The sequence below is a fragment of the Crocodylus porosus genome, unplaced genomic scaffold (genome assembly GCF_001723895.1).
Source record: "Crocodylus porosus isolate Cpor-Errol unplaced genomic scaffold, CroPor_comp1, whole genome shotgun sequence".
NCBI classification, from domain to species: domain Eukaryota; kingdom Metazoa; phylum Chordata; order Crocodylia; family Crocodylidae; genus Crocodylus; species Crocodylus porosus.
Window position 1 is genome coordinate 74,127,822 of NW_017728886.1, and position 13,269 is coordinate 74,141,090.

General features: G+C 41.5%; 1 protein-coding gene across 1 annotated transcript in view; it reads right to left on the minus strand.

Annotated features, from left to right (window-relative positions):
• ABHD5 (abhydrolase domain containing 5) overlaps positions 1–13,269 on the minus strand; it is a 40,465-nt gene that overhangs the window by 6,536 nt on the left and 20,660 nt on the right. Inside the window, exons 2-6 of the mRNA XM_019536479.1 lie at positions 12,146–12,231; positions 11,471–11,843; positions 6,669–6,820; positions 4,872–4,983; positions 3,297–3,483 (exon numbers count right to left, since the gene is read on the minus strand). Of these exons, the coding sequence (XP_019392024.1) occupies positions 3,297–3,483; positions 4,872–4,983; positions 6,669–6,820; positions 11,471–11,843; positions 12,146–12,231 (910 nt within the window). The remainder of the gene's footprint in view (positions 1–3,296; positions 3,484–4,871; positions 4,984–6,668; positions 6,821–11,470; positions 11,844–12,145; positions 12,232–13,269) is intronic.

A 13,269-nucleotide genomic window follows, 5' to 3' on the forward strand; every position in this document is an offset into this window, starting at 1 on the left:
GATAGCGAGCCGGACCCAGGGGGCGCCAGCGATTAGCCGGACGCTGGCGAGAACCCGGCCCAAGGGCGCCGGTATTGGGGCGGCGGTAGCGAGCCGGACCCAGGGAGCGCCCGCAATTATCCGGACGCCGGTCAGAACCCGGCCCAAGGGCGCCGGGATTAGGGTGGCGGTAGCGAGCCAGACCCAAGGGCGCCGGGATTAGGGCGGCGATAACGAGCCAGACCCAGGGGGCGCCAGCGATTAGCCAGATGCCGGCAAGAACCCAGCCCAAAGGCGCCAGTATTGGGGGCGGCGGTGGTAAGCCGGACCCAGGGGGCGCCAGCGATTAGCCAGATGCCAGCGAGAACCCGGCCCAAGGGCGCCGGTATTAGGCGGTGGTAGCAAGCCGGACCCAGGGGGCGCCAGCGATTAGCTGAACACCGATGAGACAGGCCCAGGGCGCAGGGAGCGGGCTGGAGATAGGAGCCCGGCCCAAAGGGGTGCCAGGTGAGCGAGGAGCCCAGGGGCCCGAGAGAGAGAACAAGGGCACCCGAGGGGCGAGGGACTATACAAACGTCCCCCAGAACAGCTGCGAGGCTTGGGGCGTGCTGAAGGGGAGGTTTGGAGGCACGCATAGCCCTTAAGGTGGGGCGCATATAGATACCCCATTTAGGAGTAGGGGCAGGAACATCAGTACCGTCAACTGGGGAACAGAAGCAGCCTCCCATACAACTTATTGGTCATCAAAGTTGTGGCGGGCGAGATTCTGAGGGTGCTGAGTCCACCCAAACGTGACGGTAGGGGGCGCTAGGGAATTCACGGCCGCCCCTAGGCCCTGCTCCCTCACACCATTTACCAATCAATCAATCATGATTCACTCAGGGTCTAGGGACCAGCTCAATACACAGGACCTAGCTACTACATAACAACTTAATAAGCATCAATTAGCACCTACAAAACCAGGCTAAGGAGAAGAAAGCCTCCACACAGACAATCAACTGGCCCAAGACCAACACAGTCTTGGCACAAGTTTTGTCCAGTCAGCAGCTAGGGGTGCAGGGCCCCAGAGCCCTCCTGCACCGATGTGTTCGGCAGCTGGCAGGCATCGTGGCCTCAGCAGGGCCCACTACCCCTGCAGCTGTCACCCCACTGCGCCTTAACACACTCAGTGTCACCCATGGCACGAGTTTTGCTTGTCCACAGCTTGAGGGGCAGTTTCCCCCAAACCCCTGCACCGATCTTCTTGAAACTTGGCAAGCTTTGTGGCCTCAGTAAGAGCTACCATTCCTGCCGTTTTGACTGGCCCCCCGCCCCCGTGGTGTAACACACAGCAGTGACAGGAGTTGGGATTTCAAGAATTTGGGGTACAGTTCCCCCCAAACCCCTGCACTGATCTCTTGAAACTTGGCAGGTTTCATGCTCTCAGCAGAGGCTACCATCCCTGCAAGTTTCATCCTAATTGGACAAAAAACAACAAATTTATAGCTATTTCATTGATTCCCCACTATACCCTATGGCCGGATCTCCAAGGTGGCTCCGAAGCTTTGAAGCTGCTTCACCCAGATCGAGGCAGAAACCCAGTCTGGAGCTCCAGATCGGATTGTGGCCATCAGAAGCGGCCGGATCCGAAGCCTGATGGGATCGCTGCTGACTTGAACAGGCCTAGCAAATAATACTCTGGTGTGCATCAATCAATGCACCTCCAGCAAGACCAGAGAGGTGATTCTTTCACTCTACTCGGCACTAGTGAGACCCCAACTGGAGTACTGGGTCCAGTTCTGGGTGCCACACTTTAACAAGGGCATGGTACAACTTGAGAGAGTCCAGAGAAGGGCCACGCATACAATTACAGGCTTGCATGGCAAGCCATACAAGGAAAGGCTGAGGGACCTGTGACTCTACAGCCTGAAAAAGAGAAGGCTGAGAGGGGACTTGGTAGCAGTTTACCGCTACGTCAGGGAAGTACATCAGGGGCTCAGTGAACAACTGTTCACCAAGGCACCCTTGGGGAGATCCAGGAGTAATGGCCACAAACTCTTGGAAGACGGTTTCAGGTACAACATTAGGAAAACCATCTTCACAGTTAGGATGTCCAGACTGTGGAAAAGGCTCCCTCCAGAGGTGGTGCAATCACCTACCCTGGAAATCTTCAAGAGGAGACTGGATAGTCACCTTGCTGGGGTCACCTGACCCCACCTGTCTTTTCCTGCCTGGTGCAGGGAGCTGGACCTGATGATCTTCTGAGGTCCCTTCCAGCCTTTCAATCTATGAATCTATGAAAGGCAAAATTGCATATTTCTACAATGATGCAAATGAGAGCACTTCTAAAAAAATTTCAGAAGTAAATGCATTTACCATTTTCTCAATAAAAATAAATGAGACAAAAATGATTGGAACAGTTTGTCATGTGGAAGACTCCCTAAGTAATATGTAAACTTAGACATTTAGGCTATGATTTCTGTTGTTTGTGTTTTAAAAATACAAACACGCTGCACTAGAATCCTGCACAGTTAACATTTTTTGCAAAATGGAAGACAGCCTTATTCATAAGGCATTACAGACTGAGACTTAAGCAGAGATTTAGATCACTTCCTAGGACTATAACAAACTACCCTAAGCGACTCGCCCAAAGTCAAAAGCAATGTCTGTCCACTGCTACTAGAGCTGCTCTCAGGCCCACTCTCACCTCCACAGCATCTACATTACAAACCTCTAAGTTTGTCCCCTTAAGCATCAATCCAGCTCACCTCCAAAAGTGCTCCTGAATATCATGACTCAAGACTAAGCTTCTTTCCAGCCCCATCCCACACTGGATTTGCAACTGATCTGGGCCATGCATGGTATAGCACAGGAAACTTGCCATCAGCACTTCTGCTCCCCACACCCTGTCTGTACAGGCCATTAGTAGAGTCAAATTAGTAGAGTCAAAGATACAATTTTGCGGTATGATTTCTAGAAAGGCCCAATCTGCATTTCCTGTTCCTATGTCTAGGAATCAGTTTGTCTACTATTTGTCTCGCCTTCTGTGCTTTCTGTAGGCAAGCTGAAGTTATGGTTATGTAGACAGAAAGGACTTACTCATGTGACTCAGGACAGACATACTCTTACCTTCCCATATCTCAGACCCTCCCAGGTTTAAAAAAGACTGAGCTAACACTTATTTTTTTCAGTACCAGAAATAAGATCAGACTCCCTTATCCAGTTTTTTAAACCACATTACCATCAACTCAGAGGTGACATCAACAAAGGGGCAAATTGGATAAAATCTAAACAAATACACAAAGATAAACCAAATGGCAAAATAATAAATCACTTACTATTGTCTTCACATATGACTTTGGTCGTAGAGACTGGATGGTGCTACCAGAATTGCCATCTATACAAGATCGTGCTCCATAAATCACAGTGATAGGAATATCTTGATCCATGAGAGAAATCCGCTGTAGCATTGGCCTTTTTGCCCATCCATAAGGAATAGTCATGTTCTTGAAAGCAGTTTCACCGCTTCAGGTTAATGGAAAAAATTAAACACAAGGCAAAAATATTCTCCTCCACTGAAACCTCGTATTTTCCCCTCCACTATCAACCATGCCTTGTATTAAAATGAAACTGGAATTTCTATGCTACATAATATTTTGCAATGCATAGATACAGAAGAGCAGGATTTTGAGCCAGTTTGAATGCAATAAATTTGTTTTTGTAACTTGCTTTCATTTTTTTAGATTAAAAAAGAGAAGATTTCTACAGTGCTGATTTGATTATTAAAATATGAAATAGAAGATTCTGTAAGTGTCATTAGAATGCATTTACAAGGTGGCTATAACAATGTCTTTTGGACTTAAACTTAGTTCCCACATTTAATAAGAAAAATACCAAGTTTTTCCGGTTTACCAGGATGTCAAACTAAGGAGCATCTCATATGAGAAAGCTGTCAGAAAATAACTAAAAATGTTGTAATAAAATGTTGACCAAATTTCAAATCACAAAAGTGGGTACTGTTTTTCCTTAAATTTTATTCCATTTGTGGGAGTATGCATTACACACAGGTGTAATTTATACACTGGAAATCACAGAATCATAGAAAATTAGGATTGGAAGGGACCTCAGGAGGTCCTCTAGTCCAGTGCTTTTCAACTGTTGAGCCACAAAGAGCTACCTGGTGTGCCATGAGAATTTTGGAACAATGAAAAAAAGTTCTCCAGCTGCCTAGCACTAATGAATAAGCTCTTGATGAGATATTCACAGGAGACTTGCACATGGGTTGGCTGTGGGCAGGGGAGAGAGAACCAGCGGACTAAAAGGAAATTCATCTACTGCACATGTGTTGGGTCTGGGGGAATGTGCAGTTCATGAACCTCTGAACAGCTGTGACATGTAATTTTGCCGTGGCAACGAGCTACAATGAGCTCTTAAATATGGGGATGGGGAATGCCTTAACAGGCATGCTATGGAAATTTTTATTAATGTAAGTTGCCTTAGGCTGGAAAAGGTTGGGAAACACCAATGTAGTCCAACCCTCTGTTCAAAGTAGGACCATCCCCAACTATATCATCCCAGTCAAGGCTTTGTCCAGCTGGGTCTTAAAAGCCTCCAAGGATGGAGATTCTGCAATCTTTAACTACAGAGTAACTTGTAATTAAATATGGATATTCAGCTGAAAGAGACACGGTCAAGTTCAGTGAACCTTAAATGAGGGTTATTCTTGATTTATCTCTTTGCAAAAATCAGGGAAGTTAATACCATTTTTCTTTTTTTAATGAACACCCCAAATATCAGCCTAACATACAGCCTTACTACAACATGTCAATATGCATATATTCCTAGAGGCACAAGGAGTGGTAAAAGTGGAAGAATTCTTTTCAGACAAATTTTGGCCAGCTAATAATTCTCACCTGGGTGACTGTACATTGCAGTGATAGATATATTCAGCCACAGTGTTATCATCAAACATAGAAGAATACTTTCGCTTGAAGTCTGGTCTTAAACGCTGTACAAGGCTTAAACCTGTTTAAAAAAAAAGGCATGAACAATTTTTTTTCAAAGTAACTCAAATTTCCCTTCCTACCACTTTCATTCTTTAGGACAATTCTGGCATTATGCTAAAATTAGAACTAAACAAAAGCATGAACCAAACATGGGAATAAATAGTCATTGGTCTAAGACCAACAGCAACATCACTACACATTATCTAGGGAGTGTCTGAGTGTTGCCAGAACAATTATAGCAGAAAGCAAGTATGGAGGGCAAGGTAAAAGAGTTTAGTTAGATACCTCTCCCCTCAGCCACCTCTCCAAACCCAGTACATGACCCTAACATTCACCTTCCACCCTGAAAGAATGAGACGGGGCAGATACACCTCAACTTTTGGAGAGGATCAACGGAAAAAATAAACCAGGTTCCTTTTGATGTTGCCCTGATCTCTGCACCTGTAGAAAAGAGTGCAAGATTCACAGGGCCAAAAAGACAGTAGGTAAGAGAAAGCCTGATTCTGTCAATCCAGTAATGAAAGCATTCCCCCTAGGACTCCTGGGTTCCAGTCACTGCTCTAGGGACTGTTTATGTACTTTTCATTAAAAGTCATTCAATAAAATGCATAAACTGCCCTGGGAACCAGGACCGGAATCCAGGATCTCCCAGGAAGCCCTCTCATCACAAAGCTACAAAATCATGCTTTCTCTCACTCTCTCTACCTGAAGTTATGAATCTTACATTCTTTGCTCACAATGACAGTTCTGTTCCACACACAGAAACAAAATTTTAGACGGCTCAAGGATTTTACTTGTAAAAACTATAGGGGCTAGGAATTCTTTAGCCCCTAAACATTTAAGTAAGGCTTTTCCGGTTTTTTGGTAGATTGCACTTTGTAGATTTCTGTTAATTTTTGCTTAAGTCACAGTTTAGATTCTAGAGTGCTTTTTGGAATTGACCATAAATCTAAAAAAAATCAAGATATGGAGTTTCTACCTCATAGATGGACTTAATTATTGTCTCCTGAACACAAAAACATACCACTATCTACAACAAGATGTTCAGAGATAAAACAAACTTTTCTCCCTGTTTTATTTTATTTAGTTATTACAAATAAGAAGACAGCTGGTTCATGGAGATTCACAACAGATTAATTTATTTTTACATCTGTGAGACATGACTGCACAAGTTCCATGTCAGAATAGTTCTTCTTTAGCCCAGCAAGATATTTTAAATGAGAAATTTTACAACCTACCAAAAATAAGAAACACTGAACTGAATTAAAGTTAGTGTGTTATGTGTTTGAGTTAATTTCTGATAATCTCTTTGATAATTAAGAAGCCCTGCTAACTAAATTAGAACAGATTTAACTCCAAAGAATAATTTTGTGTTTGGTGTAGTAACATAAATTGCTATGTCCAAAATCTAATTAGTTTAATCATGCTTAAACCACCCCCCAAAACTACCCCCCCCCATATTTTTCATGTCTGCATTCCAAAAAATACATAGTTAAGTAACACAGGTAGTTTAAATGCAAATGAAAGCTTAAAATCCCACTAAGATTTAATTCCCAGTTAAAAGACCATGACAGAGTGATGGTAGCTTGAGAAGTGATAGCCCCAAAACTATTTTTAAGTAGGGAACATCTTAATAAAATATTTGCCTTATATTAATTTTTAAAGTATTAAAAGTAGTACTTTAAAAATATTAACAACACTCACCAAAGGGTCCTGCTAACCGGAGCCCAGCTAATGGATTGAATGGACTCAGCATAGCTCCTAGTGCTTTGATCCAGATTGGAATTGGTCTCTCTTGTTCATTGTCCGGCCTCTCTGGAAAACCCCATGGCTCCACTAAGATAAGGTGTTTTACCCTGTCGGCAAAAGAGGTTCTGAAGTTTAGTGTATGTGAAACCAACCTTGCATAACTAATTATTGAGAATGATCAAGTCTTAGTATCTGTAGATGATGCAACATATGCTATTCATCATCATCTTTATATCCTATGGCTTAGCTTTTGATTCCTCAATAACTGGCATCAGAAAACAAACAAACAGACAAATAAAAAAAGAAAAGCAGCAACAGATGTTTTCAGTATTCTGTCTACAAGCATTCTATTAATCTTTACTAGCTGCATGTAGACATAAACCAGAGCTGTAGTTAATTGGTTCCAAAAGAATACCAATGCTAGAACAACAAAGAAGTTTCATGTGCATATATGCAGGTCTTTTCAACTGCATTCTTTCACACAAAAAGCATGTCTGGTTCTCTGCAATTTCAGCCTGCACAACTTGCCTAGCAATGCTCTACAATTAAAATAATGCTCTGTTCATTCTGGAAAAAGAAATGCACACCAATAATTAGGAGTAAACAATTACAGCAAAAGCACCCGATCACCAAGCCCCCTACATGTTGCCAAATGTTAGTCATGATAAACATTCCCGGCTGGGCTGCTCAGGAAGGGGGAGGGAATAAACAGAGCATCCTGCCAGGGTCGGCCACACCCCACTAAGCTCAGCACTATGGATGGGAAGAAAGGGCTGCTGTAGTGCCCCTCCAGCTTCTAGCCTGACCTACTGCAAGCATGTGTCTGAATTTTTTCAGTCCAGAGGGGATGTCTGTGCAGTTACAAAGTGATTTAGTTTAGCCAGGTTAGACTAACCTGCAAAGATTTAATCAATTCAGGACTCAGGCTTTTTGAATATCTGTCCCTAGCCCATATGGCTTCAGCAAGTTGATTTCCCTTTTTTTTTGGATGTGCCCCCCTCTTTTAAGCAAGACCAAAGACACTAAGTTTAGATACACTGACCATGCTCAAAAAGGATTCCAGAGGAGATTCGGAAAGCTGAGTCTGGCTATCAGGTGTAAAAAAGAAAACATAACAAACAAAAAAAACACCCCCAGATTTGAAATACAATGATATTTCTTAGCTGTCAGTTCAAACATGATCATACTTGCAAGTGACATAAAACTAGAGAAGTGAGACAGTGCAGTACAGAATTTAAGCAATGGGGGCCATGAATGTGGTACTAATAAAGGAATCAGTGTCCTACAGCCAAGAGGAAAAATAGTATATCTAAAAGCTGTACATAATCAAAACAGCAAAGAACACCAGAGTAAAGGATACTTATTTTTCTTTTGATTCTTAATGCTACCCTTCCTTGGCTATTCCTTTTTTAAAACTAAGCACTAGAGACACCGAAGAGAAGATGACTGATAAGAAACTGCCTTTTTAAAAAGGGGTTCAACATGATGTATAATGTTAAGAATCTCTGTCTTTAAGAGGTCTTTGGATTAAGGCCATTGGGCTCAGACATTACTATGTCCCAGGCACTACGTTGGCACCATGTAGTAAATTTACAATGCAGTCAAAAACAGATATACATTCATAGCAACATAGTTCTCTTTTTATCCACCTGATCCTATATGCTCTTAAAATCTTCCTCCTGGTTGTTCTGATTTGACATTGGGTCCTGGATTTTATCTGAAGAAAGATATAAGGTTTGGGATCAGAGAGCACAAACTAAACAAACAAATCCCAGTTTAAATACAGGGGCCTGAAAATACAGAATTTCATCTTCAATCTAAATCAAAGAAACAAAAGAACTGCAAGGGAGACCTGTGTTCCATCCTGTTACAGTCTCCTATTTCCAACAGTAATTTTTAGAAGATGCTTCAGAGAATAATTATGGAATAACATGCTCCTATGGATTCTTCCCAGCCTGGTGAGTTAAAGATGCATCTTTATACTTCAGCTCGTAAACCAGTATCCCTTCTAAACCAGAACCCTGTATCTCAGTTTCCTGAATGCTGGCTTCTAACTGCTGGTTACATGCTATTACATATGAAAAGAAGAAGCCAAAGCATTTTTGGAGAGGCAGAGACCATGTATTACAAACTATCTGAATTCGTATAATGCAGAAAAAAAGAAAAATAATATATATTACATGGAATAGAGTGAAATAGCAAGGAAAGTATATCAGTGCTTCTCTACTACCTAAGGTAATTATGTCAGTTTTTCTCTTTGGAGGAACACCTGCCATGAGATTTAGAAACCAGAATTTTATTCATTAATTTTAATCCATCTAAATTAAAATGAAGGACAAAAACTGTATTAGAAAACTGAAAAATCTGAAAATGTAATTTCAGAGATTGATGTTTCCTTGGGTTGAAGTGGGGAAGAAGAGAGAAGTATGTTTAACAGGGAAATAACTTTATAAACAACTCCTTTGGCTTTCCTTACAGATCAAGCACAAGCCCACTTGAGAAGCATATCCCAGTTAAACCAACACTCATCCTTGACAAAGCAAGATTTTGGTTGGTAGGACATGCATCCTCTAAGTGGTGCTATGTGAAGGCTACAGCAAAAAAAGTATCTAATCAGTCAAAAAAACCCAACCCCCCCCCAAACAAGCCCTAACTGTGAAGCATTTTATGTCTGATTAGTGGCAACAGATCAAGCTACAGCACTGCCAAAGACAATTGGTTTTCCAACAAAGAAATCTAAAGTGGTACATTTAAGACTTAAGTCAAACAGTTGCTAAAACTATTATCCAACCATCGTAGTAGCCCTGGCTGTCTTCCAGCCTATGGATACAAGTTAACTAGGTGGATTGAGGTCAGAAATGGACCTTGAACTAATGAAAGTTCAATATTATAATGGCAAATATAATGCTTTTCTTTGATATTTATTTAGTCACAAGGACCTATCAGTTAATTGTGGGGCACGGCCCATTGTTTTATTACCAGAACCATGACTTGATCCCTGACTTTGGCCTAAGTATTACTGCAATGAACAATTACTCCAGTACACAGTGTTCTGAACAAGTGCCTCTGAATGAATTAGTTGGTATAAGGTGCCACTCTGCTCTGCCTTCTGCCTAACTTCAGATTAACATAGCTAACTACCGCTAAATACAGTAGTAGGACATCACATATAGAAATGTACTTTTTAAAAAGTTTAAACAAAGTCACCATAGAATAATGCTTAGAGCAAAACAGCTACTTAGAACCAGAGATTTTATATTAGCACAACCCGTGATAAATGTTTTAGAACAGTGAGGCCAATCTTTTTGATAACAATGTCACATCCTTCCCAAGTGCCACTCTGATCCCCTTCTCCAGCCCAACGGGCAGCTTTGCTTTCTGTTCCCAGAACTGTGCTCCCTGCCTAATTTGCTGCTCTGCTTCCTGCTGTATCAGCCTCTGTGCTGCATGCCCCCTACTAGATCTGCCATGTGCCACACATGCACGCTGCTTGTGCCACTTGTGGCACTGGTGCCATAGGTTGGCCACCCAATTTAGAATACGCCTTGTTTCAAGACCATTGTAGGAGAAGGTAACATTGTTTTGTTCAATGCAGATTCATAGCCACCTATCAGAAATGACAGCACATCTGGAGTGCATGCAGTTTGATGATCACGCATCTTATTTACCTTCAAGGAAGTCACTTGACAACCCCAAAAGGGAGATCAAAGACACAACAAAAGATCTGCACACAAAAGAACAACCCTTACTCATTCAGAAATACTTCAGGGGAAAAAACCACAAACAGCCTACAGGTCTAGGATAACTTACAGCAGGAATTTTTAAAAATGATATGGGTTCTGCAGCAATGGACTCCTGTATCCCTGTGGGATTTCCCTACATCCATCCTGTATATTTATGCTCCTTATAATAAATTCCTCCATTGGAAGGAGTAAAACAATGTATTGTATTTTTGCTCAGATATCATGAATTAGCTTTTCATACAAAACTGAGCAAAATATTTTTCTTCCATCACTTGGCAGAGAAGAATCCTTAAAATTACAGGGAAAACAGCCATCTTTTCTGTTTGTCTGTTACCTGTCACAAGTCACAAGGGGAGGATACTAAAAACAGAAGTGTAAATTACTTTTAAAAAGATACATTTACCCAAACATAATAATTTGGGTATAATATTACATTCTAATTGAAACAGTTGAGACATGCAATACACCTATTTACAGAAGAACAGGGGAAATAGAAGACGAGAGTAATGGAGCCTAAATATCAGAAAAATCTCCTAAAGGGACATTAGTTTGTTCATTCTGCTTATTGAGGGAAGCATACCAGTACAGTTTATAGTATGTAAATGCAGCTGTGGCTTTGGAGGTATGAAAACAATCTGTAAATATGTATTGATGTTTTGAAATGTAAAGTACATTACCACAGAATAATCACTCTACAATATGTAATTAATTCTGATTATATACATTTTAAAAACCAGAACAGTGGCTTGACTATTTGGTTCTCATGCAATTTTCTATTTAGGTTCACACCATTGTAAGGGAATATTTAACAAAAGCTCTTAACATGTAAACTTGGAGCTTAACACAATTTGTGTTTTAGAGCTAAAACTAGGTGATGGTTTAAGACTTGATTTAAAGAAGTACTAATTGCTTCAACTTAGTCATATATCTAAATTAATTCATAGAGAGATTAACTAAATAAAAGTACAGATCAACAATTAGTAAACTACAGCCTTTATCTTTGTTTTTACATACCTTGACGGGTACTTCAGTGAGTAAGCAGCAGCCAGGAATCCTCCTAGGTTGTGTCCAAGGAAAATCATTTTGTCTAACCCTACTGCCTGTCTCCATTCTTCTATAGATTCTACAAATTGATTTTCTGCTTCTTCCGCATCAGTGTCAAAGTGTGGTCTACTACTACGCCCAAATCCCAAGAGGTCAATTGCATAAACGGTTCTATTTTCACAAAGGTCTTCAAAATTAAGAGCCCAAAGTCCAACACCTCCTCCAAATCCATGAAGGAGAATAAGTGGAGTTTTAAGTGAAAGGTCCTGAGAGAATGTGAGCGTCCATATTTTATTTCCATTGGATATGTAGACATATTGTTTACTGTATGTGCTGGTGATACCTGAAAAAAGAGAAACGCTATTTTGATACTTTATATTTCATTAGTCACCTCTAACCTATGAAAACCTAAGGCTGGAACACCAAATACCTATCAGAGCAAAATCAAAGGTCCCAAGAAGGAACTTACTGAGAATTCCATATTTATTTCATTTGATGCAAAAAAATAGTTAAAAAAAATAAACCAAAATCCCCAAGTGATTGTTCTGGATAGAACTTTAAATCAAAAGTAGATGTACTTCTTCATATGCTTCACTATAATGTATACAGAATAAAAACAAATACAAACAAGGAAAAAAACCTTACGCTTCAGTATTTTCTCTTCTGCGTCTTTAAGATGTGGCAAGGATGTGGGACACCATGCAGGAAGCCAACTGGACAGCCATCCTGACCTAGAATGACAGTAATAAAAATAAATGTTCCTTTGAGCAAGATGACTTATTTTCCTGCATTACGTGAAGTTGGTGTGCATATAAATTAAGACAAATTAACACTTAAGCAAATGCCTTTAAAGCATTTCAAAGGAGCAGCTGGACACATACAGGACCTTTAAAATGTTCTGAAAGTGGCAGAAAAACTCCAAATTCATACCTCTTTAAATTCAGTAATATTTTGGAGTGTTTCACTGTTTGTGAACCCAGAAGCACAATGAAGGAAGACTGGGGCTGATGCTGGACCTGGGCTTAATGACTTATTAGAAGCCTAGGGCCCCACTGACACTGAACAGCCTTCCACCCTCAATTCCCACTAAGGGGGAGGGGAAATGTTCATGGGACTTGAGAATGCTATTGGCTCTGCTCTCAGTTCTCCCTGCTCTTATCCTTCCTGTCCCTAGTTAAGAGCAGAGCAGCAGGTTGTTGCAGTCTGCTCTGGTCCCCCTGGCAGGCACTAGAGGAGGCTGCAACAATGAAATAGTCCAGCCAGAACCCCACAGGGCCACACCTGTGCCCACTGGCCAAAATGTTTACTGTTTGAATCATTTTCAAGTGCATTTCACTTGGAAACATTTAAATTGTTACATCTGTCCACACCACAAGCATGTGTTCTATTGGGGTAACACGTAAACTGCTAGCTGACACCAGCCCGGACATAGTGGGGATAACTGAAACTTGGTAGGACTCAACGCATGGCTGGGTGGTGAATGTCAAGGGCTATAGGCTGTACAGGAGGGACAGGATAGGAAGGAGAGGTGGGGGCGTCGCACTCTATATTAAGGAGGAATACACATCCTCGTCAATTAGCAAGGAGTCAGGGGAGGGGCACTCTAAAGTGCTTTGGGTTAGAGTACAAGGCAGTCGAGGGGAGAGAGACTATTACAGACCTCCCAACCAGGGGGAAGAGTTTGACCAGAAATTCTTAGGTCAGCTTCACAGAGGTAGTGAAGTCTAAGGATGTGGTAGTCATGGGGGACCTGAACTTCCCAGACATCT